This window comes from Musa acuminata, chromosome BXJ2-8 (assembly GCF_036884655.1).
Source record: "Musa acuminata AAA Group cultivar baxijiao chromosome BXJ2-8, Cavendish_Baxijiao_AAA, whole genome shotgun sequence".
NCBI classification, from domain to species: domain Eukaryota; kingdom Viridiplantae; phylum Streptophyta; class Magnoliopsida; order Zingiberales; family Musaceae; genus Musa; species Musa acuminata.
The window spans coordinates 15,439,992-15,465,968 of NC_088345.1; the positions used below are offsets into that span (position 1 = coordinate 15,439,992).

At 40.3% G+C, this 25,977-nt stretch overlaps 1 protein-coding gene across 1 annotated transcript; it reads right to left on the minus strand.

Moving 5' to 3' along the window:
- Nucleotides 1–2,337: 2,337 nt before the first annotated feature.
- LOC135619294 (ras-related protein RABE1c-like) lies at nt 2,338–11,961 on the minus strand. The gene is made up of 9 exons (XM_065121182.1): nt 11,761–11,961; nt 11,518–11,664; nt 3,671–3,743; nt 3,456–3,556; nt 3,296–3,361; nt 3,113–3,210; nt 2,921–2,983; nt 2,755–2,847; nt 2,338–2,679 (listed from the first exon to the last, which is right to left on the minus strand). The coding sequence occupies exons 2-9, from the start codon at nt 11,588–11,590 to the stop codon at nt 2,596–2,598; spliced, it is 651 nt and encodes a 216-aa protein (XP_064977254.1). The 5' UTR covers nt 11,591–11,664; nt 11,761–11,961; the 3' UTR covers nt 2,338–2,595.
- Nucleotides 11,962–25,977: the final 14,016 nt, after the last annotated feature.

Below are 25,977 nucleotides of genomic sequence, written 5' to 3' on the forward strand. Positions count from 1 at the left end.
TTTTTCTTTTCTAGAATTACGACTATAACATTAAGGCTAAACTAACTATGATGTTGGTCAGGTTGATAATGAGTTGATCATATAAATCAGTTAGACTCTGACGAAAAAGCTTAGGACATCTCTTTAATATTATGCTCCATAGGTAAAAGTTGACAGAACAATAAGGGTATTAATATGATTAGTTATGAATTCTAAGATATTATGAATGTCAAGCCTTCTCTTTTAAGAAAATCTTATTATGAAATGATTTAGCTTCATATAGTCCTATAGAGTATCTCATATCTCTTTGTTGTTATCTTCTCTATGATACTTGATATAATTTTGTCCGTCAGGTCATGTGCAATTTGACGATTACGTTGTCGTCCATCTCCTCCACCTTTTATTGTCAATAAAAATCTTTGGGACTATCTCCAATTATCATTAAGCAATTGTCCGTTCATAGAATTGCCCCCAACTTCATCTTCCACACAGAGAAATTGCTTCTATAACTTCTTCAAATTTTGTAGTCATTATTTTACTTGATATGTTTTCCTACTTGAATCGGCTCCCATAATTTGTTGTGAACACAATCTTTAGATTTTCTAAAGCTTTGGCTCTAATACTACTATTAGGAAAAAGGAACAAAAGTAAAACTGGATGCAAGGAAACAATATCTAGCTAAAATAATAAAGTTGAAGATTAAAAATCAATTGAAATAATGAGACCAAGGTATAACTTAGTAAAATCCTGAGGAAAAAATTCACAGGCAAGTTAGAAGGCATTCAATATAAAAGATGGGGGGTACAACATTATGTTATAATCGGATAAATAAAGGAAGAGAAAATCACAAAGGGAAAAAAAAAAAAATGAGGGAGGAACCAAACGAAGCAAAAGAACAATTCTTCCTCTTCTCACTTCGTCTCTTTTCATTTTATTCCTCTCTGCATTTCACTCGATCAATGCACACACGGTACCTTATATAAGGCACCAGAGGAGATTGCAGAAACCATATCCAAGCCACCTTGCGTAGGAGGTTGCAACTTTGTCCGAGGAGATGAGATTCCATAGGTTGCAACCAGCCACGCCTAAATAGGTGAGATCACAATGTCACTATTAGCAACAGAGTCGAACAAAAATTCCAACCAAAAGGGCCACTTCCCTCTCTTAAAAAAAGATGATTTCATGACTACGGCGAACCTAGTGAACTAATTGGTCACCCTATTATCCTTTCTATATTTATAATGTTTTCAATCAGATTTTATAATATTTTTATCATTATGGTCAAAATATTATAATATTTTTTTTATTTTTATTTCAATTATTTTATTTTTAAACTATTATAAACAAATGATATATCAAATGATTTCTAATATACTTTAATTTCTTTTTCGCGATTGGAACAAAGCATAACCTCTAGCCATCCCCTTATCCTATCTCTCTTTTAGTATCGTTCTTTTTCTTTTCTGTTTTATCTCTTCACATAAAACAGCTCAATGCTCCCTCATCAGAACAACCCAGACGATGGCCAATTGGAGCTTCAATGTTTGGGTCACCCGATTACATTTAACAAAATTGACTAACCCAAGTGGACCTCCACACTTGGCTCACAGTATTACACGTAACAAAATAAGGACAGAATCACTTCAAATTGACTAGTCAAATGTTAAGCAAACTCTATTAAATTCGAACAAATTGTAACAGGCATTCTTGATCATAAAACACAGGATGGAAGCCCTTCTCCTAACAATCCAAGCCTAGCTTGGCTAACCATGGCTTCCTCCTACCCATCTAACGGCCAACATAAAGTCTTTAACCAAACTCTATTAAACTCGAACAAATTGTAACAGGCATATCCTCGATCATAAACACAGGATGGAAGTCTTTCTCCTAGCAATGCAAGCCTACCGAATAAGCGAACCCCTAGCTTGGCTAACCATGGCTTCCTCCTGCTTCTAATGGCTAACATAAAGTCCTCTAAAAATACCACAGACAATATCATAGCTGACGATGAGTGCACCATAGATGTCCTCCTTTTGAACTGTTGAAAAATGCATCAAAAGAATAAGCATCCTCCTTTTGAACTGTTGAAAAATGCATCAAAAGAATAAGCATCGAACGAGTTAATACAAAGTAGTCAATGAGACATTAAGGACATGGGATCTACTGTAGAATAGAAGAGCTAAACAAAGCCCATGTTTACAAATCTGACAAAGTCATCCAACATTAATAAGCTTGTTCTAAAATGTTAAACGATAACACTTGTTGCCATATCCTCTAGAAATAAGCTGAAATTTTTTAACCTAGCATAAGTTTATCCTAAGGTGACAAATCCAACCCACAATGAAGAAAGCTTATCAGTACAGTCGCAACGAATGAATAGGGGTTCCATAAATCCCAAAAATATAACTAGTACATAGGTTTCCCACTTACCGAAAGAAGACAGTTATGGCTAGTCAAAGTTTCAAAGAATGGAAGGATTGGAGATACAAGCACTATCATCATTGTCATGAATTTTTTGTGTACCTATAACAAGCAAAATAGTTCCCAAGTGAGGCAACATTGAACCCACCTGTCGCTGCTGCCAAAAAACAACACCACCACCACCAATTTATTCCCTTAGGAACCACAGCATGATGATCTCACTGCAGCAGTACCGTCAGCGGCGGTCTGATCTGGTTTGTTTATCTTGATCATCCGATCCTGCAGCAAGATAACTTATTATATCTTCACACTTGGGAGTCGTGCTATTTTGACATAGGAAAAGGTTGCTTCTACCTCAGATTTTGTATCACTTTCTGCCAGTCTCTGCTTGATATCTCTAGCTATTGAAAAGAAGACTTCTTCAACATTGAGATTTGTCTTTGCACTCTGCAACATATCAGACATTTGTTAAAAAATTACCATAAATTAGCACATAGCCAAATCCAGCAAGAACACAGACAGTCTCAAAAAACTTGATCCCATATTCATCAGCAAGAGCTTGTCCCCTTGATGTTGGCACAGCCTGCAAGGAACAATTCAGTTGAAACAAAAATGATTTTTAGAAACAATTCTTGAGACAGCAAAGGCTTTGATGAACTAGTGCCCTAAAAGATATACAAACCAAATTTTGGTGGAACCCAGTAAAACATACCCTTTTACTTTCATCCATATCAGCCTTGTTACCAACCAGAACTTTATTAACATTATCAGAAGCATGCTGTTCAATGTTACGAATCCAGTTCCTGATGTCTGTGTGTTACCATGCACAGAGGAAAGCAGCATAAGAGAACAAGCAAAGGCAGAACTCAAGTGAGAGTACAAAGAAGATGATTACTATTGAAAGAAGATTCATCAGTTACATCATACACAAGCAAAATGCCCATAGCCCCTCGATAGTAAGCTGAAAGGAAAAAAATGATGAATTGGTTACCATATTAAAGTTTAGACAACATATATTGCACATAGCCCAACATCAAAAGCAATAAGAAAAATACCAGTTGTGATAGTTCGAAAGCGTTCCTGACCAGCTGTGTCCCAAATCTGCAGCTTAATCCTCTTGCCATCCAGCTCAATTGTTCTTATCTTGAAATCAATGCTGCACAAATATCAACCAATAGACATTAAAACCAGAGAACACTACTAAAATTAGATTAAGAATCCAATTACAAACAAGCAAATATAAATTGTCATTCCCTGAAACTACACCCACCCAATTGTGGTAATAAAACTGGTGGTGAAGGAACCATCCGAGAAACGCAAAAGAAGGCAGCTCTTCCCAACACCTAAAAATTATCATTTCACGTTGCACAAAATCAACTATGAAACATGATATAGAATTAGAGAATCTCAAGAAGATGGAATTTATAATTTATGGCAAACTTCTCACATCTCATCAGCCAAGTGCATTGCCAGTTTGCAATGTGACAATAATATCTGTTCTCTTTATACCATATGCTTTAGCATAATAATTTAACTTGTGTCATTCTGCATCTCAAGAAGATAATTTCTGCTAAAAATGGCAGAAGTTTCAAATCTCAACAACCAAGCTCTTCATTGAGCGTTTGATATACTAATTTAACTCGTGCCACTCATATATGTACTGTAATTATCACCTTATATTGAGCGAAAATATTATCAAGAGAAATTTTCAATGGAAGGGGAGAGGACAGAGAGAGAATAGAAGAAGAAAAATTTTGGTATAACTTTATTACTCCAATAAAGAACTTATCAGTTCAGAAATAGCCCTCTTTTATTGGCTACTAATAAATCTTTCCATAATAGAATTATACTGCATTAGATAATGGACCTAAATACCCCCTTAAAAACCTCTTGCTCTCTTTAAACAGTCGATCTCTTCAGTGATTGACAGCTGATAGCCACATACTGCCATGCGTCCAGATGTCTTACCACCTCCTGTCTTGAAAGACAAGAGTTGTCTACAGCCCACTTGTGACCAACACCCCACCCTCCTATTCTGGAAAGGGTGGGTTGTTTTCCTCTGCATCCAATCCCCTCACACCTGTCATAGTTGAATCAGGACGTCCAATAAGGCACATTATGGACAAACTCAAGACTTTGCTGGAGATAGGAATTCACCAACTCATAGTTGTAAGAGTTCTCAAGGCCACCAAGACTTCCGTCCGACAGCCATCCTTAACAGCATTATAACTTCCCATTTAAAATAAATGCCCAAAAATACTGCCATATCACGCTCCATCCACCTCCAGGAATTGGAAAAGCATGACTGTTTTGTTCCAGGTAAAACACCCGGGACATAGGGCTAGCCAAAAGGTATATGGTGTTGGCCCCAATGTAATGGTAAAAGCTATAGTTTAATATGCAACATGCCAAGACTTCTAGAAACAAACACCACTAAAGCAGTGATTTAAAAAGCGCTAGGCGCCAAAACACACCAAGGTCCAAAAACGCCCGAGGCGATATGCGCTCGCCTAGGCACTCACCTGAGCGAAGCGAAACGCTAAAATATAAAAATATATAATATAATTATTTAAATAAAAATATGATATTAAATTACTAATTGAAATCACAATATCACATTAACAGAAAGTCTCAAAATTCAAAACAATAACAGTAATTTCAAATAAATAAAAATTAACAGTATTAAAATCAAAATAATATATTATTAATCTAATAAATAAAAATACTGTTACTAGTATACAGTTAGCAGCATACTGTTAATACACTATTAACAGTATACTATCGAAGTGAGAAGAATGTGAGTAAGAGGAAGACCGAGGCTGCTGCCTGAGAGCAACGGCAGCGAGAATGAGAGCGGCGACAGTGGTAGTGGTAGCAGTAGCGACAAGCAGCGAGAGCGGGAGCGGCGAGCAATGAGAGCGGCAAGCAGCAAGAGTGGCGAGCGGTGAGAGCGGCGAGCGGTGAGCGACGACAGCGGCAGCGACAACGGTAGCAATGAGCAACGGCAACGGGAGCGGCGAGCGGCGATAATGGCAGCAGCAGCGAGCAGCGGGAGTGGCGACAGTGGCAGCGGGAGCGGCGACAGTGGCAGCGGGAGCGGCGACAGTGGCAGCGGGAGCGGCGACAGTGACGGCAGTGGTAGCAGCAAGCAGTGGCAGCGGGAGCGGGAGCGGCAAGCAACGATAGTGGCAGCGGTAGCGATAGCAGCAAGCAGCGGGAGCAGGAGCGAAAGCGAGGTTAGGGTTGGGAAGTCGCGGGAGGAAGGTTGATATTGGTGCTTTAGTTGGTTCGATTGAACCAACTAAAGCATCGGAGACTAGTTGGTTCGATTGAACCAACTAAAGCATCGGAGATCGAACCAGACCTAAAACGCTGGTTCGATCGCTTGGTTTAACTTGGGCACTCGCCCGAAGCACCCGGTGCTTAGGCTCGAGCGAGCGCCCGGTGCCTGGGCTCGGGTGAGCGCCCGGTGCCTAGGCTCGAGCGAGCGCCCAGGCGGCACCTCTTTGAAGCACGTCGCCTGGAAATAAAGTGAGGTGCTCGGGCCTCGCCTCACCCGAGTGCCTAGGCGAGGGCCCGAGCGCCTATTGAAATCACTGCACTAAAGGTAAAATAATTTGATAAATCAATTGTTCATGTGTGTTAAAAAATATCGTATCATAAAATGACACTTTTTTACCTTATAGCAAGATTTTAAATACCAGTCTGATGACGGTTATGGTTACCTATTGGACTGTCACTGTTCCAGTACATGGGTAAATATACTGGCTGCCCGATATTCTTGGGTACTCTAATAAAAAAATTAAAAAGTTATATGCACCTCTCTACACTACAACTGCATATCGAGCACATGTATAATAAGCAATAGTAGGCAGAAATGATGGGTCATTATGATGGTTAGCAAGAAAAGAGGGTGATATGAAGTTGGTACAAGTCTTAAGGGCAGCAGTAATGTCAAATCATGTCCTACAAAACAAATCAAATAATTTACCATAACATAAATACAGGCACTAAACGTTCCAAGAGAGTTTGCAACAAGTTTCATGTAAAGTGATATCATACCAAAATATCAACATGTGTCCATAGACATACAGTATAAAAGTATAAAAAAACCTCAAAATATGATTTGTGATCAATCTATTATATCAACATAAAAAAGGTTAAGAGATATACTATTACAGTTTGTCTATTACAAGGAATTCAATTTTGGTTATCAGACTCATGTCAGTCCATGGTCGAATGGTACAAGTCTGATCTGATCTGATGTACCAAATGTCAGTACACTGGAACATACCACAATATTGCTGAGGGAGAGAGAAGAAGCGAAGAAGAAGGAAGAGCAAGAAGAAGAAGAGGAACAAGGAAGAAGGAGATGATGAAGAAGAAAAGAAGAAGAGGAGGCAATCGAGGACTGGTGAGCTAGAGTGAGCAACAGGTGCATAGGCACGTAGATAATGGCAAGCAGGCAACAATGAGCAGTAGAGACCAAGGGTCGGTGCCATTACAACTCTCAGCTGGTTTTTGCCTAAATCTACGGATAGGTGCCTTCCCTTTTACCCAACACTAAAGAAATCAAAGATTTTTAATGGAGTAAACAATGTCAAAAAGCCTTCAACCAATTGAAAGCCTATCTAAAATCACCAAAATCACCTTCACAATTAGCAAATTTAAATTCCAAAGTAGAGTTGTATCTTCATCTATCTACAAAAGATGATGTTGCAAGCTCAATGCTAATCAGAGATGTGACAAAATTTGGAAACCAATCTATTATGTAAACCATGTTGGCATGCCCTAAAAAAGGTTGAAGAATGCTACTTGCCAATCAAAAAACTAATGTATTCTCTTATAGTGGCTGCAAGGAGAAGCCGAATTGATATCAGTTAGATATTAGAATATGCACTTCAGTTTGACTTCAAAGTCACTATCGATACAAGGCTCTTATTACAGACTTGAAGTTGGCAAAAGAATTATCCATTTCCGAGTTGATAGCTTATAACCACTCCCAACTAATAGTATATTAGGTCCTCGAAAATCATAAAGCCTGAGAACCAAGATCAAGTATTTACAGAGGATAAAGGAGTCAGCTGATGTACTAAAATACTTTGAGAACAAGCAAGTATCTAAGATAGAGTATACAAGATCAAATGATATCAAAATTGGCTTTAGGACCCTACTCAGATGAAGGGTACAAAGTGTTGATAGATACACTAGCAACATAAAGTATTGACACTTCTTATTGACTCAACCTACCATAGACAAGCCAAACTTCATTGATCTATACAATGGCTAAGGAAAAAACATCGACAAACCTTTCAACCTGCTCTCTCGTAGATCGGTCATTCCAATGATTTGTGGTTGGCTGAAAGATAGCCCTTCCCATATCCAATGAGGATGTATCATTGCTTCAAGCATTGTCCATTATTTTATACCCTCCAGAGCTAAGATATAATGCAAGTTATTAACTTGACACACTCTAAAGCAGACTTGAAAAAGTTTTGAGGTCGAGAAGATGTTAAATTAACACTCCTTGATAAATACTATCTAGATAACGCCATGAGTTCAGCACTATCTGAAATAGAGCTGTTCAACCTAAAGCAATCTACTATAAAAGGGTTATGCAAAAACCAAAGTCTCACATCCAAGGTATCCTAGTTTATACAAAGAAAGTAATGTACTTGGAAACATGGGTGAGTACTAGACCAAGGTAACATAGTTCATCCTTAATAGAAATAAAAAAAATTATCCTGAATCTTTGCAGGTCTTCCTGTGTTATACAAGTGTCTTCTCAGAATAGACATGCTATGAAGGAGGAGCTCATTATCCCAAGGTCAATGTTCCTTGCTAAGGTGGATGGAGAAGCTACCTCGGCTTCTTGTCCCTCAAGGTTAGAAGAGAGAGAAATGAACTACTCAACCCCTCAAAAACTAGAAGGGTTTGGCAAGTATAACAACTAAGGGTTATCACAGTCTCGAATTCATCTCTCTCAGGAGCCATGGCTTAGCCAATGTGTAGAAAGGACGAGCAAGAGAAAAATAAGAACTAAAGAAGTGACAAGGTTGGGAATTTGTCCTTAAACGTCCTAAGGTATGCAATGGCGAAGTAATGAAGGCTCAGGTACTATTTATAAAACCCGAACTAACTAAGGACAATTCAACTTCAAGCATTTATCAAGGCAATTATTATCTCTGACATGAAGTATCAAAAGAAAACCGAACAAATATGGTGGTCCATCTCGAGTACAGCTTGCAACTCAAAGATGGCAGTTGGCCTAGAACGCTAAATATCATTATACAAAATAATAAAAAATTCAGAATAAATGTTACTTTACCAATATTAACCCATATGCTATATCAGTATTTGATCGGACCGGGAAAATGATTAATAAATATTGGTACAAGTAGGATTCAATCCTCGGTTTTCTTTAACACTTAAATGTAGGGGTTTTTACATTATACACACAATTGTTATTTTTAATTAATGTTCTAATTGAGACAATTAGATCGAAGCTAAATCTTTCAATAGACTGTTTTTTTTTCATTTTAGGGTCATATTTAGCAAGTTTTTATCTCTTATTGGGTCAATTATTTGATCTATAATTACTTTCATATGGCCAAATTTGATGGTTTTGATTTCTTAATTGAGATGAATTTATCTACTAATTGTAACCAGCTAAGTAGAATGCTATTTGTTTTCTGACCAAACTAAATAAAAAGGGTAGCAACCAGGTCTTACGGGGGGGGGGGGGGGGGGGGGGGAGCCTCTCTAAAAGCAAGGAACTTTGCTTTACCTTGTCCTATGTCTTGATTTCTTTACAATTACTAATTTCTTCATTTCATAGTATTTTACTATCATCTCATTTTTTTTCTGTTGTATGTTATTGAAAATACATTGCCCCATGCTTTGAAGGCACTTATATTAGGTCATAGGAGATTGGTTCATAGAGATAAGCAATTGAGGAGAACCTTCTTGACTGTCTTAGGCTAATTTAAGGCAAGGTCTATCCATCTACACCACATTAATATCAAAATTAATCTCCTAACCGAAGGCACTTTCTTTAAGAATTTTAGCTTTAAATTTATGTGCACATAATGCTTCATAGATAAGAGATTAATGACTATTACAGATTCCTAAACAGAACATTACTTTTTCCTTGAAATAATATAGTATTTTTGGTACAAGTTATTTTATTGAAACAGTTAACAGATTACTTAACTAGTTTAATTAAATTCATTGTGAATGTTCTTTATTTGAAGAAAATATTATTTGGTCTTTTAAGTCCATAATCTATTTCAGTTGCTACTCCAATTGTCTTAAATTTAAACTGCATTACTATCCTTGCATTTCAAGGTGTTTGTATAGGGAGTGCATCAGCCCTTGGGAGAAACAAGAAAAGAAAAGATGGACTACTCTCAGAGTCTTAAAGATCATAGATGGCTTATTTTGGTCAAAGAGAATATGTAACAAAGATGCAACTGCATAGAAGTTTTAACTTGTAGATAATAAGTGTGCAAAAGCAAAGTCTTAAGAAGAAAAGTTTGTTTACTAGAATTTAAAGCCTAATAAAACAAAAGTTTTCATGTTCCCTATAAATGAGAATTTGTCAAAACCCCAAATTTAATGATGAGTAACTCGACAAGAAAAGATAGACTACTCTCAGAGTCTTGAAGATCATAGATGGCTTATTTTGGTCAAAGAGAATATGTAACATAGATGCTACCGCATAGAAGTTTGAACTTGTAGATCATGAGTGTGCAAAAGCAAACTCTTAATAAGAAATGTTTGTTTACTAGAATTTAAAGCCTAATAAAACAAAAGATTTCATGTTTTCTATAAACAAGTATTTGTCAAAACCCTGAATGAAATGATGAGTAACTCAATTGATGCTCATGCTACTAATGTTAATGCCCGAATGCAGATCAATTTACTAATCTGTTTATGCTTTACTAAGTTTCCATTTGTCAAACTCAAGTCAAAACTACACAAGTCAGATTAATAAAGCAGAAATGGTCGACTTCAAAAACTATTGAATGCCATGGTGTTAAATTATGCACCCAATCACAAAATTCAATACACTGAACTGAGCAAGTAGACTCTGCAATAGTTAGAATGAGAATTCATTTCAATAAAAATGTGGATGATTCAATCAAGGCCAAATAGAGTGATATAGAACACAGTAGAAATGTAATGACTGTAAATCTCTAATGCCTCAAATTTCAGAAATGAATATAGAAAAACATCGTAAAAGAAATAAACATGATCATAAAATGGACTAGTACATCCTCAAAATGACAATATAAACTCCTTCAGGCTCTTAGAAATCTACAAGGCTCCAACGTTTGATAAATTTTGTTTTCTTGAGATTGTCACTTTCACCTCTAGCAACAAACCATCATAACCCAGTTTTTCCTCCGTTATACACAGAAAAGAATACCAACCCAAAACAATGTAAACACCAAGTTTCTTGACATATAAAAAATGGAATACCCATGATTTATGTTTTACTAGTGATTCATAAGCATATCAAATACCACTAATTCTAGTAGATAAATAGCAGTAAGGTTTTGGGATATCCACCAGAATTACAATGAGCATCGTCAGTATGTAATGTTTACTAATGAGGCCAAATGATCTATCTCCAGATATTTAGATTGACTAGAAAATGTAGTTTGAAATGGTACTGGAATAACAACCTGATATTGCATATTCTGATAATAAAGTAGAAAAAGTTCAACAAATAGCCTTTGATGAATCGAAGTAATGACCTGGTGCCTCCAAGAAACTAGATCGTTACATTGACCACTCCAGTAATGGAGGAAATATAAAATATCCATCGTATAGCAAAAAATAATAGCATTTCAGTGATAGTACCAAATGAATTATTGTTTTGATGGCATTAGCTACGAAACGCAATTTGTCACTCTCAAAAACTTAATATCCACCTATCTTTTCGCTGTGCACCGACACTAATCAAGTTCTTGATAAGGAACATTTCGGAAAGATTTAACAAAACCACAGTCATGAATCCAGGGAAACCCTCAAATTAAAGCTTCAGATATGTCGCCTTACAAACCAACCGAACCAAATGAAACAACCGAAAAACAGTAATCAAACCCTAACCGCTGTCGCCGATCAGGAGAAGCTTTATGAGGTAATCGTAGTCCGCCCGAGCCCTAGGAGGAGGAGCCGCCATGGCAAATCAAACCGAGCAGCAAGAATCCACGGGGCCAAAATCCCTAATCTGGTGGCTCGATCAAGGATCGGCCTCTTCAGATCAACAACAAGACAAAATACGAGGATCATCAAGGGAAAACTGAGAAAACTATAAAAGGAGGAAGCATTAGATTGACAGGGAAGACATACCAGGTTCTGGCAAGAACAAGGATAACAATGATCAAGAGGAACGAGTGGGTTCGGCGGGGGAGAGAAGGGAGAAAGAAAAATTCGTGTTTCTATTTCAAATGGCGGAGAGACGATGACGGATCCGTCGCCCTCGACCTCTTCTGGGCGCACGGTACATACACTGGACGGTGTGGGTAACCTCCCTTCCTTGCCCCATACCCACCGCTTCTGTCTTGGCCCCGCCTTCTAATTCAGCTTTTACATCCGCTGACCTTCTGGTGCACTTACCGCCGAATGATGATTGGAGCAATAACCAAAATATCCAAGCGTCAACCACAATCTTTTTTGACATTAATTTCACGGGCGACTTAATTCAATTAAATTGAGAACATTACAGTGTTATTACTTCTTCATTTACTTGATTGAAAATAAGCAAATCATAGAATTATTGGATTTTGATGGCCTCGAAGCATCAATGAAAGGGGAGTTATTAATGTTCCGACGTTGACCTCTCATATATCTTATTTGTGAACAAATCATACACGGCATATAGTAAGAAAAAACAAGTTGAATTATTGTAGTGGTAGCAAAGTCCTATGACTCTTTTATTACAAGGTTACTGTATAGCCCTTTTTTTTAACTATTGGCAACTCTTTTTACTGCTCATAATCTCTGTAAAGTTAATAAATTAATATTTTATTATTTATAATCTCACTAATTTTGATTTTATCTTTTTTTTTTACCTTCCTCGTAACTCGTGTGATGGTCACCTATGCATCTTGCTATCGTCGATACTCTCCCAGCTCGTTCATTATTGTTGATCGTCATCTTCAGCATATACTTTCTACCATCCCCTAGCCATGATCCCCACCATTTGTTAATCTCTAGGCCAGGTTCCTTGTGTTGATCATCGCCCCCTAGCCCATGCTATGTGCCACTGATGCTCCCTCAACCCACACTCCTTATCATTGATCATCGCCCTCAACCTATGCTCTCTATCACCAATGCTCCCCTAGCTTGCACTCTTTACTATTGATCGTCACCCCACCCCACTCCATCTATTGCTATTGACTTTGCTACCTATGAATGCTATTGTCGCCGACCTCCTCTAACACTAATCGTCAACCCCTCTTATGCTTTTCTAATACATAAGAAATGACCTCCGTGATTCTACAAACCTCACTAGTTCAATTCTATTGAGATGACTGATTCTAGGAGGAAGACATGACACAAAATATATATTTTTCTGGGCCTCTTTTATAATGTCTGAAGTGCTTATATTCGAGACATTATCAAGAGCATCTAAAATATGCATATTATATACTTTTTTTAATACTATCTAGTATATACATCTTTTGAGTATTTTTAACACTATATCTTCCTAGTGTTTGTTTGTCATGATAATAGTGTTATTAACATCTCTCATATTATAATGTGAATATATGATTATGGATATAGAGGAGTTTCCATATCATCCGACTACATCTCGGAGACAATGAATGCACCGAGAGTTAGACACAAGCCAAACTTATTACAGAAGTCATTCATAATGTCCCTCAAGCTTATTTAGGTGGCCTCAAGGATCCATCAATATTAAAGAGTTTTGGATCGTACATTGCTTATGCTTTATGGAGAAGCTCAATTATTTTTATTTTAATATTTAATTTTAATCAATTTGTGTAATATATTTACAGGAGCAATTACTAAAATTCTTAAACTCTACTCATCAAATATTTGAGTACTCGCTAAGTATAGATGGATAACCATATTTCCTATATATAGATTATTGTTGTTCTCGCCCTTTGTCATATGGATTTATCTACTCCCAATATTGTTCTGCCATTTAGATTTATCCATTCCCATTATTGTTCTCTAAATCCATAGTAGAATCGAATTCTAGGTTTTCTTCCTCCAAGTCTAGATTTTTGTAATATTGACAAATCATTGTCTCTTTCCAACTTATGCAACCAATCCAATTAATACTTTATTGTTTGTGAAGATCTATAAAAGTTAAATCAATAAGTTTTTAAACCTTAAATGTTAGTCTGTTTGTGATGTATCAAACTAATTTATCAAAGATTAAGGATTCGAAGCCTCGTTCAACATTTTTTACCTGTAGTAGATTTCACGTAAGCATAATAGTATTTCTTAGCAGGTTGTTTACACTTCAAATATTGATCTGGTGTTGGTATACCAGATCCTCTTATGTTGAGAGTTTGAAATCTCATCAGATATATTTTTTGTTGTACCTCTTTTAAAACAAAGGTGTTGGTTAGGCATAATTATGACTTTTTAATTATGTTATTAGTAGTATTATTGATGATTAGATCCCTACTATATACATTATAGAATCATTCTATCTAGTTAATGATGATTAGGGTCATTCACATATTTTAGTATCAATTTAGGGCTAACTAGACATAATTGTAGCTTTTAAAATATATAATTAGTGGCATTAATAATGATTACATCCATATTAGCACTGTTCTATCTAATTAATGATGGTTAGGGTCTTTCACATGTTTTTAGATACAAAATAGGGCTATTAGACATAATCATAACTTTTTAATTTTGTGATTAGTGGTATTAGTGATGATTAGATCTATGTTAGTATTATTATATATAGTTAATTATGATTAGGGTCAACCATATATTTTTAGTGCCAAATTAAGGCTAACTAGATATAATCATAAATTTTTGACTATGTGATTAGTGACATTAATAATGATCACATCCATATTAGATCTATACTAGTACCATTCTTTCTAGTTAATTGTGATTAGGTCATTCACATTTTTTAGATGCAAACTATGGCTAATTAGTTACAATTATATTTTTAATCTATAATTAGTGATATTAATGATGAGTAGATCCATATTAGCCCCGTTCTATCTCGTTAATGATGACTAAGATCAATCATTAATTAGACAATCATATATTTTTAGTGTCAAATTAGGTTAATTAGACATAATCATAACTTGTTATTTCAAATTTAAGGGTAAATAGGGCTAATTATAATTTGTTAATTTGATAAATATTTATAAGTAAATGGGATCAAAGGAACAGACATATGATCAGGCTTGGAATGATGTCTGTCATTTAGAAACCAACCATCATTATTGATAGTATATTCATTGTGACTAGGTCATGATGGAGAAATCACTTGGTCAAAACAATATTTAGCTGGTGGGTATCTTGATGTTGTAAAATACATAAAAATTTTAATAAAATTCTGTACAACATTTTAAGAGAAGTTACAATATAAAAAGTCAATATGAGGGTCACGATGATGATGTACACCTACATCTTACAGTTGATATCCTTGCATTATTGGGAAATTAATGTATGTATGAGGTAATGAGATATCAATGACTTGACTAAAAATAGGAAAATGATTATGGTAGTGGGTTTGGACCATAGGGTTTCAGATGAGGACCGAGGCAACCAATTGTGTCTCCTCCTTAGTTGAGTAGGATTTGTAGCATGAGGTAGGATAACATATGAGATTTCATGAGAAGACTTAGCAAGAGATTAGCACCTAAAGTTATTCGTATTAATTCATAAGCCTATCTTCCATAATCAGTTAAACAGACAATAATTGATGATGTTAACATAAAGGCAAAGAAGCATGATACTGGTAAGACTATTTTAAAATGATTTAACTTCCATAAAATTTTAGCACACATAACTCAAGGTTCATATTGTCATAGCATGGTATCATCAATTCTAAAGGCTGGCATGAGAATCCAATCTGTTAGGATCAAAATCGACACTAAGAGGGGAGGGTGAATTAGTACTTTTGTAAAAGTTACGTCGATTCAAAAATATCGTTTAATAAAATCATTTCAATAAAGCCCGTATTAGAAAGTGTTTAAGCTTGACTTAAAATAAATATAAAGTGAAGTTAGTAACTAAGTAAGTAATAAAAGTAAGCAGCAAAGGAAAAGAGCATAGCAGATTTATAGTGGTTCGATCGTTCTGACCTATTATCACGGATTTAGCTGGTTTTGCCTAAGTCATGTGGCACCCTTGCGTGTCCGTCCGTAAAGGTCAGCCTCCCTGAAACCTCCCATGGTCCCTTAGGACTTACAAAAGAGAAAACGGGTTAGAGAAAGCGCCTCACTCAAGATCCACAAGCAAACATTCCAGGAAACACTTCATAGACAATGCAAATTATAAAAAAACTTTACAAGCTCTAAATAGTTATACAACAAAGGGTCAGAATGATCCACTACAGACTGAATATCTCACAAGTGTCCATAGAACACAACCTTTATTTACAAACCTAAGAAGGCTACCAAACCCAACTAAAATAGGGCTTTTAAGCCTTCGACCATCCCTCTACATGTTGTGCAAAGTATGAACAAACCAAAAGATATGGACATATATAAGTATTACATCAAACATCATGTTTAGAACTTTGTCCATGACATTCTCCCCCACTTATTCCTTTAACGTCCTCGTCGAAACCTTTTGCCAACACTATAACTCCTCGCCTTTGCTGAGTCTTCAATTTTCTTCATCAGCTGCAATGCGCATCTTGGCTCCCAGTTGCTCTCTATTGCTGTTGTTGAGTAGTCGAACTTTTGATCCGCTATCCTGTTTCAACTCACCAATGACTTTGACTCTAGTGTGAGGTTGGCTGAGTTGTGTTGATCCTTGTTGATTCCTATGGATCCTCCAGATGAAGGAAAAGACCATCCTTACTATGCGCTAGTCTCTCAAATACCACATGCTACTTGAACTGGGTGGATGCTTGTTGGAGCTTTAACGAGCATCGCCTCGTAAACTTTCGAAGTTTTGGGTCCTTCTCCATAAAATGTCTATCAACTCTTCTTTCATTTAGTTGTCACTTCCAAGTAGATTCGCATCACTTCTGCTTTCGATTGACATTCTGTTGGGAAATGAAGCGGATAATCTACTCTCAATAGCACTGATCATCATTGATGAGGATTTGACAACTATTATCTTCTATTATCTTCAAAGGGTCTTTGAACCTGTGCAGGGCTCCTCTGTTGGATAGATAAGAGAATTGGGGTACTTGGTTTCGCCCATTCTCTTAAGAGTTGAGAAGACAATGATTACTTGACTTCACCCACCTCTTCAAGAGTTGTATTCCATGCATCGAGCTGGTTACTGACCTTCGCATGCTCTTTGCTCACACTTCTGAAGCACTCAAAGTGTTTGCACTCCTTGCATTGAGTTAGTTACTATGATTCACCTTCTCAATGCTATCGAACTTCTGGAATACAAAAAGTTTTCACCCCAACTTGGAATAATTCTCTAATAGATTTGGTGGCCTTTGGGATTGTACCGTCTTCTCCATCAACCCAATCACCTACTCCACTAAGTAGCAAAGGTACAACACCACATACTGTCTGCTTCGTTCATTGGTCGTGCACTCTTGCATGACCCGAAGTCCTTCACTTTCGGCTATCTTGATGAGAAGCTTGTTGACACCGGTCTTACAAAGTTCCTTGGCCTCTGCCCTTCAACCTTGTCTCGGTACTTAGAGTTTGCCTTTACATGCTCCATCTCATCAGCCCCTTTCACGACCAAGCGCTCTCCCTCCATGAGAACAAAGGATCAATGACTTTCACGAAACTCCCGCCTCTATGGTACCATGGCACTGCCATGCCCATAGATATGTCTTTATGGATATGTCTCTGTGGCACTCCTCCGAGTCCACCTCCATTCTAGCTGATACTTGATTTTGGGTAGCTAAGTCCCTTTAGACTCGTCGTCAATTCCTCGCCCATTTCGACCCCCTACTTCAACACCTCTGTGTTCTCCAAGCAACTCCCTTTGGTCGATGGAAAGACAGACTGCAACTCTCATGCATGGCCTCTGCTATCATGTTGTAGGGTTTACACCGATTTTGTTCTCGTTAGCTTCCTTGGTAGCAATGTTCGCTTACTCGACCTTGTCCTCTGACTTGTCGGGCTCCCTTTAGCGAATATGGGCTCTAGAGTAGTTCAACTCTCCAGCTATTTTAATCATACCTCTACATGATCAAGTCCCTCTCATGGGACTCACTGGTACTGGCATTTGAACTTTTCCCTCGGTGGAACACAACCCCCATATGCTGATAACCAAGGCTTTCATCTGATGCAAGATTCGATGCACGCACAGAAGACCCGCCTGTGCAATACCATGACCTTCAATTCTTGAATCCATAGCTCTTCTTGCTGTCGTGTTGTTCACCGAAGTGGAGCTTCCAATAGCTCCTAATCATACCTCTATATGATATAGTCCCTCACGGGACTATGTCGTGTGTATCGCATTGTCACGAACTGTTCCACCATGATCCGCTGCACCATGTCGCCTCCTAATGATATTTGTTGAATCTTGTATTTTGATGATGAAACTACTTGATATATGTTTATGATTTAATCTGCGTTTTGAGTGATGCAGGATGCTTCGATCAGGATGAGACAATTAAAGCAGGAAAATCATGTTGTGCCGAAGGAACATGTCAGAAGATTGGACGTCGGGCTGGTGGATCGGTCGACGTATCGACAGAAGGCTTCGGGCCGTGGACTCGGGCATCCGGCCAAGAAGGGCGGGTATTGTGCCAAGGATATCGGAGTTGCGGAGTCAACTGGCCGATTGGGCAATAGGTTGCAGGAGAGGACGATACGCCGAAGAATCAGACGAAGCGTCGAGGGACCAATGACATGCCGGACAACTTGGTTAATTGCTTAGGATTAATTGTCTTGATCGAAGTTTTGTTTTAAGTGTGCAGGATTAACTACGATGGAAGAAAGACATGCAGCAGGAGTTGTGCCGGAGTCAAGACAATGATCACGTTGGGAGTTCGAGAGTTCGACGGAAGTTCGGACAGTCGTCGGAGGTTCTGCGGGAACAAATCCGAGAAGTCCATGAGCTTGCCAAAGAAGCTCATCGGAACTCGCCAAGTGGATCGTCGTAAGTCCAGGAGTTTGCCGGAAGTCCGCAGGAGCATCACCGAGGGTTCATCGGATGATCGACGGAAGTTCGCCGGAAACTCGCCGGAAGAAGCGATTGACGCACCGGAGCAAGCTGCAGAAATTGTCTTAGGATTTATCGTAGTTAGCACAATGATTAAGTTGGAAATGGGAGGTGATCCCATTAGCTTAATCTTGGGGCAATTGGGCCCCTGAAAAACCCAAATTGGGCCGAATGGATCTACCCATTCAAACCCTGATTGCTGTGGGAGGTGCAACCGCCCAAGCCAAGAGGTAGCACCGCTTGGGCTAAGTCTCCCAGGGAGACTGGGCGGTGCAACCGCCCCAGCTAGGAGGTAGCACCGCCTGGGCTTAGTCTCCGAGCGAGACTGGGCGGTGCAACCTCCCTTGACAGGAGGTAGCACCGCCTGAGCTCAGTCTTCGAGCTCTGCTAGGCGGTGCAACTGCCCTAGTCAGGAGGTGCAACCGCTTGAGCTCGGTCTTCGAGCTTTGGCAAGCGGTGCAACCGCCCCTGATAGAGGTCAGTCAGGAGGTGCAATTGCCTGATCCCGGAATTCCGGGAATTGACAGTTTTAAGCTCCAAATTTGAACTGGGTTAGGGCCTATAAATACCCCACCCATTCAGCACTGAAAGAGCACAGACATACATCGAAATCTTGATCTTTTTCTATGATTCATAGAGCTCAAAATTGTTGTAAAGGCCAAAAGTTCTTCTCCCTCTTTTCTTCCAAGTTCTGAGTTGTAAAGAGAGGAGAGAAAATTCTGTAAGGGTTGTCTCCTAAGCCCGTCAAAAGGAGTGAAACTATAAAAGGGTGGTTGGCCTTCGCCTATTGAAGGAAGGCCTCTAGTTGACGTTGGTGACCTCGTCGGTGGAGGAAGCCAAAAGTGGAGTAGGTCAAGATTGACCGAACCACTCTAAATCTCGGTTTACATTTACTTTGAGCATATTATCTTTACTGTAAACCTCCTCTGAAGCTTACTGCTTTCTGCGCATATACGATCGGGTTTCAAGCTTTGCACTTTCCGAATCAGCGTTTAGACGTAAATCTGCTTTTTCGTACGATCATCATATTTCATATTACGTTTACGTTTTGATTTTTACCATAACTGCAAACTGCCTTCGTACCCTTGCTTAAACAACATCTTGCATAATCAAGTGATTTACGAATTAGCATTTAGACGTAAATCAGTTTCTTCGTACGAACGTCGTATTTCAGTTTGCGCTTATATTATGGTTTTCATCATAACTGCAAACTGCCTTCATAGATTGACTTTAACATCATCTTTCTTGATTTAAGTTAAAGTAATCTTAGAATCGGCTTTCAAATAGAAATTGTTTTTATCATTCGAATGCAGTTTCGTTTTAATCGCTGAAAGTTTTTCGCTACACTAATTCACCCCCCCCCCCCCCCCCCCCTTCTCAGTGCTCTTAATCCTAACAATATCTCTATTGCATTCTGATCCTTGTGGGATGAACTCGAATTGTGATCCCTCCATGTGTGGTCTCTGCCAATACATCACAAGGTCTCTTTCACCTTCGATTTTGTTCGCTTCTTTGGCAATTGACCTTCATCCACCTGCTCTTGGGTCACACCTAGATGAAGCACCGCTCTAATATAGTTTGTCACATAGTAGCTCCCGAAGTCCATCGACTTCGCTGAAAGTGGTGCACCATTGTTTGGATCCTGGGCCTTTGCCCCTACCAGCACAATCTCCGCTGCGCACCGCTTCCTTCATGGCAACTTGAATGGCAACATTGTGACATATCCTTCAAGAGTACCTGTCTCCGCGTCCTCTTGTCTCGTGCCAAGGCTTTCTGAACCCAACTTCGCCTCCGCAAGTTGAGTTGCCTTAGTTCCTCCATCAAATGCTTCTCCGAGATAAGGTGCACATGCCAAGAAGCTCCCTTCGTCTTTGGCACCATGTAAGATAAGTCTGCTCCGTCATAATGAAGGACCCATGGAACAACATGATCCTGCTCTTGCCTCTGCAAGAGTTCATGTCCTTGACCTCTGTCCAAGGAAATCACTGTGCCTCTGCTCTATGTTTCATCTTCTATGCTGGCTCCCTTCATGCGACTTGGGTACTTCACTAAGTTACACTCAAGTTGCTCCGCTCTTCGTTTTTTTTTTTTTGCATTGAGTTGATGGTGGCCCTCGCGCCCACCATTCCACGAGTCAGCCCTCCCTTAAGTCCAATCTTCATATCGACTCCAAGTGTGCCTTCATTTATGTTGCTTTGGGTCGCTTCCCCACTTGATCTCGCAATGCATCCACCAATGCATTCTCTCAAGCGAGATCATACGACGACTCCTCGCCACTTGCTCGGTCCATTGAGCTTCGTGGAGTTGTTGTTTGTTGAGGTACTCCTCCTTAACATGTGCAGTCTGTTGCATATGATTCTTGCTAGTCATAGGTGCCCAGCAAGCCAATCACGTGAGTGATGGCACGTGTGACTTGATACAGAATCTTTTTGCTTATTATATATTTTGGCGTATATCACTTTATAACTATTGCATAAATGCATATATATTGTGATGTCCTTGGATTTGTGCAATGGGAATCGGATCGTGATGAGATCACGATAATGAGATCGATTCACCTTTAAACACATATCCTAAATAATCCCGGTCATAGGTTACTCGAGAGGGACATCGTGATAACCGGATAGACTGGTGTGCTGTATACCCGTCCATATGATGGATGCAGCTAGTCTCATAGCTGCTCGTGTAGGGACACTAGGGATACAGTACAGGTGCTCATTGGAGAATGAGTTCACTGATTGATCCGCTTACGGAATGCTGGATGGTTGATGATGCCTTATTGTCAGACAACGATTCCGTAGTCCTAGTGGTGTATCTGGTTCTTAGACTTGAGACACCAAGGATGTCCTGTATGAGTGCTCCACTCTTTGATACCAGACTTATAGGTTTGGCTGTTCCCAGATCTAGTACAGCTGGTCATTGGGAGTGGTAGTCGACCTTACGAGGGCTATTGAGTGTCGATAGAGGATCATCCACTCTCGGTATCATGAGAGGAATATCCCATGTGTTCTTGCTCAGACAAATCCCTGGCCAGGGTCATTCGGGTTGAGAGAGAAAGAGTTCTCCGGGAGAATCCGATTAGAGCGAGACTCGAGTAGAAACCGTATGGGTCTGACAGCACCATGCTCGATATACGGTCTCTGGGATATTAGATGGATGAGGGACTATAGGTACATGGTAACTGAGGACAGACAGGTCCAATGGATTGGATTCCCCTGTATCGTCTGGGGACTACGGCGTAGTGGCCTAGTACTTCCGTAGTCGATGAGTCGAGTGAATTATTACAGAGATAATAATTCACTGAGTTAGAAGGAGTTCTGACAGGTATGACTCACGGCCAGCTCGATATTGGGCCTAGAGGGTCACACACGTATGGTAGGCATTGCGATGAGTAGAGGTTCGGATATGAGATATCCGACGGAGCCCTTGTCTTATTGGATGCAGATCCAATACCCACTAGGGAAAGGACCCATTAGGGTTTTGACACGGGATCTCTATAAATAGGAGGGATTCACAGCCTCATAGGCTAGAGTCTTTGCTTGCCCTTCCTATTCTCCTCTCCCTCTCCACCTCAGAGTAGGCCTGGAGTTTTGAGGAGCGTCGTCGCAACCCTGCTGTGTGGATCACCGCTAGAGAGGAGGACGCTTGACCTCCTTCACCCTCTCCTAAGGATCTGCAAGGAAACAGAGATATACGATCTCCCTAGGTAACACAATCTCTATACGCAGTTTTGTGTTTTGCGGATTTTTGCGCACCAATCTTCGCACGACGACGAACATCTTTTTGGGAATCGGGGATTTTTGTTTTCTTGTTCTTCCGCTGCGCATATGATGTCGCCCCCCTATGATTTCCCAACAGTGGTATCAGAGCCAGGTTGTTCGTGCGAATGATTGGTTTTTGAACTGCGTGTATTGTGTTTAGGAAGAATTTTGACGTCAAAATCGTTGACGCAAAAGCGAGGAAGGGCAGCAACAGTTGCTGCCCTCGATCTGCATGCCTGCAGCCACCTACAGCGGCAGCCGCAGCCGCAGCCAGGCAGCACAGCGCCGGCGCATGCGCAAGCGCTGTGCCTGCAGCAGCCGGCCGACGGTCTGCTTGCAGCAGGCTTGCGGCCGGCGGGGCTGGCAGCCCGCTCGGTAGAAGCGCCTGCGGCCACTGAGCCCGTGGGCAGAGGCGCCGCGGGGCAGCAGCGCGGGCTGAGGCACCGCAGGGCAGCGGCGCCTGTGGCCGCTGCTCCCACGGGCAAAAACCCCGCAGGGGCGGCCGCCAGCGAGACAGCACCACCTGCGGGCGCTGACTCGCGGGCAGAACCGCCCGCGGAGGCGGCGGCGCCCGCGGGGGCGCCCACCTGCAGCGGCAGCGACCCCAGCGGGCGTGCCACCTGCAGGCGAGGGCAGTGCCCTCGCCCTCGCCGCACAGGCCGCCGCCAGCAGGGTGGCGGCGGCGGCGGCGCAGCAGCAAGGGGGAGAAGGGCATTAGGGTTTTCTGGGCAAAAAGACAGTTTTGCCCCCTCGGAATTTGAGAAATTCCAGTTTCTGTCTTTTGTCCAAATTACGAAAATACCCTCAGGAATTGAGAAATTCCCTATATATCCCTGATTTCAGAAAATATTAATTAATTAAAAGGTTTAGTTGATTATTATTTTTATTATTATCTAGTAGTCCTACATGATGATGATTATTTATACATGTGATGTATGATGAGTGGACGGATGATCATGGACCGTGTGATGTGTGTACTTGTGATTATTATTATTGAGGTCTGCGAACCTCCATTATATTTCTCGTTTATTGTCGGGCCTGCGTGCCTATGATTAAGTTGTAATCACATGAGTAGGCGCAGCGGGAGCGTGGAAGCCATAGCGGGACCCACGAGACGGACGATCGTGATGCATGGAGATGCATCAAGATGTCGATGGAACCGACGAGGACGAGATGGACGATCACAAGGCATGGAGATGCACCGTTGCACACATAGATCTTGATGTGAGTGATTAGGCCTACTGGCTCGGGCCTAATCATATTAGGTTGTGGTCTATGATCATCTGGTGTGATTGCTTATACACATACTAGATATGTATATATATTTGCATGCGATGTAGATATGTATTAAATATGTATATGTGTGACATGTCATATTAGGAGACCAAATCATAGAAACATCTCTCGATAAAATTAAGTCGGTAAACGTGAGGCAATTAGATTGACCCACGTGGCCTTCCATCGTTATGAGTAGGAACCGAATCCCGGTGTAGGTTGAGTTGGTCGAGTCCCTCGAGACTCACCTATATCGCGATTCGCTATCTTGCTTACGACATAGAGATGTCACCGGTGACCTGAGGGCATGATATGCTTGGTCGAGTCCCTCGAGGGTATATCATCAAATCAGACTCATCTTGTAACGAAGGTGTTGACTTAACCGAGCATCATGGTTGGTCGAGTCCCTCGAGGCCATGGTGATTCGGAGGCCGAACAGGACGGGAATCACAAGGAGTTGTGATCGGCAAGAGTTGTCTACCTTTTAGGCTTAGTGTGATTGGTCGAGTCCCTCGAGGTTACACTAAGACGCTGATTGGATCCTGATCCCCACTAGAAGTCTGCCGGAGACTTCCGTTTCACGTGCTGAGGGTGTCGCGTGACTCGTTAGTAAAATAGTGGGAGCATATTAAGATAGAAGTCCATATCTTGATAGTTTATTTCTTGCAAAATCTGCATGTTATTCATTTTTGCTACATCTTTATTTTCAGAAAATGTCGCTTTCAAATCCCTTACGTGGCATACTTGATGTCAACCGCCTCACTGGTCCAAATTATACGGATTGGCTCTGTAACTTGAGAATTGTTCTCACAGCGGAGAAAATCGTGTACGTCCTTGATACAGTGATGCCTACGCCCGAAGAAGGGGCAAGCGAGGAAGAGATCGCTCGCTACGTGAAGTACATTGATGACTCCACTCTTGCTCAGTGCTATATGTTGGGCTCTATGACTCCAGAGTTACAGAGACAACATGAAAAGATGGATGCCAGATCCATTCTCCTACATGTCCGTAAATTGTTTGAGGAACAGGGAAGGACTCAACGATATGAGATATCCAAGAGCCTTTTCCGCGCTAGGATGACTGAGGGGACACCGGTTCAGAACCATGTCCTAAAGATGATTGAGTGGATAGAGAAACTCAAAGGTCTAGGAATGGTCCTAGAGGATAACTTGTGTGTGGACATTGTGCTTCAGTCCCTAACAGATTCCTTTTCACAGTTCATAATGGACTTTAATATGAACAAGCTTGAGGTGACTCTCCCAGAGCTCCTCAATATGTTGAGGGAGGCAGAGAGTACTATTAAGAAAGAGAAGCCAGTTCTCTACACTGGTGAGACCAGAAAGAAAAGGAAAGCAGAAAGGTCCCTTAAGAAGGGAAAGGGCAAGGGCAAACAAGGTAAAGCAAAGGTTGCTAAGAAAGACCCAACAAAGGATAAAGGCCAGTGCTTCCACTGTGGTAAAGATGGGCATTGGAAGAGAAACTGCAAAGAGTACCTTGCAGAAAGGGCGAAACAAAAGCTTGATGAAGCTTCAGGTACATTCATGATCAGTCTCCATTTGTCAGACTCTTATGATAACACATGGGTATTAGATACCGGTAGTGCTTATCATATATGTAATTCGTTGCAGGTTCTGGCATGGCCTAGGAGACTAGAGAGAGGCGAGATGGACCTCAAGATGGGTAATGGAGCAAAAGTTGCTGTATTAGCTGTTGGCGAGGTCGCCCTACATCTGCCTAGTGGAGCTTTTATTGCATTAGATGCATGTTATTTTGTTCCTTCTATTATCAAAAACATTATCTCCATTTCTTGTTTAACAGTTAGTGGATATAAATTTGTTTTTTGAGAACAATGGTTGTTCGATATTATTAGATGATAAGATCATCACGAAAGGAACATTGCATAATGGTTTATTTATGTTAGACACCACTCCACATATCATGAATATAAATGTGTCCAAAAGGAAACGAGATGAGTTGAACAGTGCATACCTGTGGCATTGTAGGCTAGGTCACATCCATGAAAGAAGGATTCAAAAGTTGCTAAATGATGGATATCTAGATCCATTCGACTATGTGTCATATGCAACTTGTGAGCCTTGCATTCGTGGAAAACTGACCAACTCTCCATTTAGTGGAACTGGAGAGAGAGCCACTGAGTTGTTGGAACTCATACATAGTGATGTATGTGGACCCATGTCAACTCATGCCATTG

Bases quoted from the DNA above. Each gene is read 5' to 3' on its own strand.
- LOC135619294 (XM_065121182.1), bottom strand. From the start codon at position 11,590: ATGGCGGCTCCTCCTCCTAGGGCTCGGGCGGACTACGATTACCTCATA. The intron at 3,744-11,517 runs GTTAGGGTTTGA...GATAATTTTTAG, and splicing joins TCTCCTGATCGGCGACAGCG to GTGTTGGGAAGAGCTGCCTT. The intron at 3,557-3,670 runs GTGGGTGTAGTT...ATATTTGTGCAG, and splicing joins AGTTTTATTACCACAATTGG to CATTGATTTCAAGATAAGAA.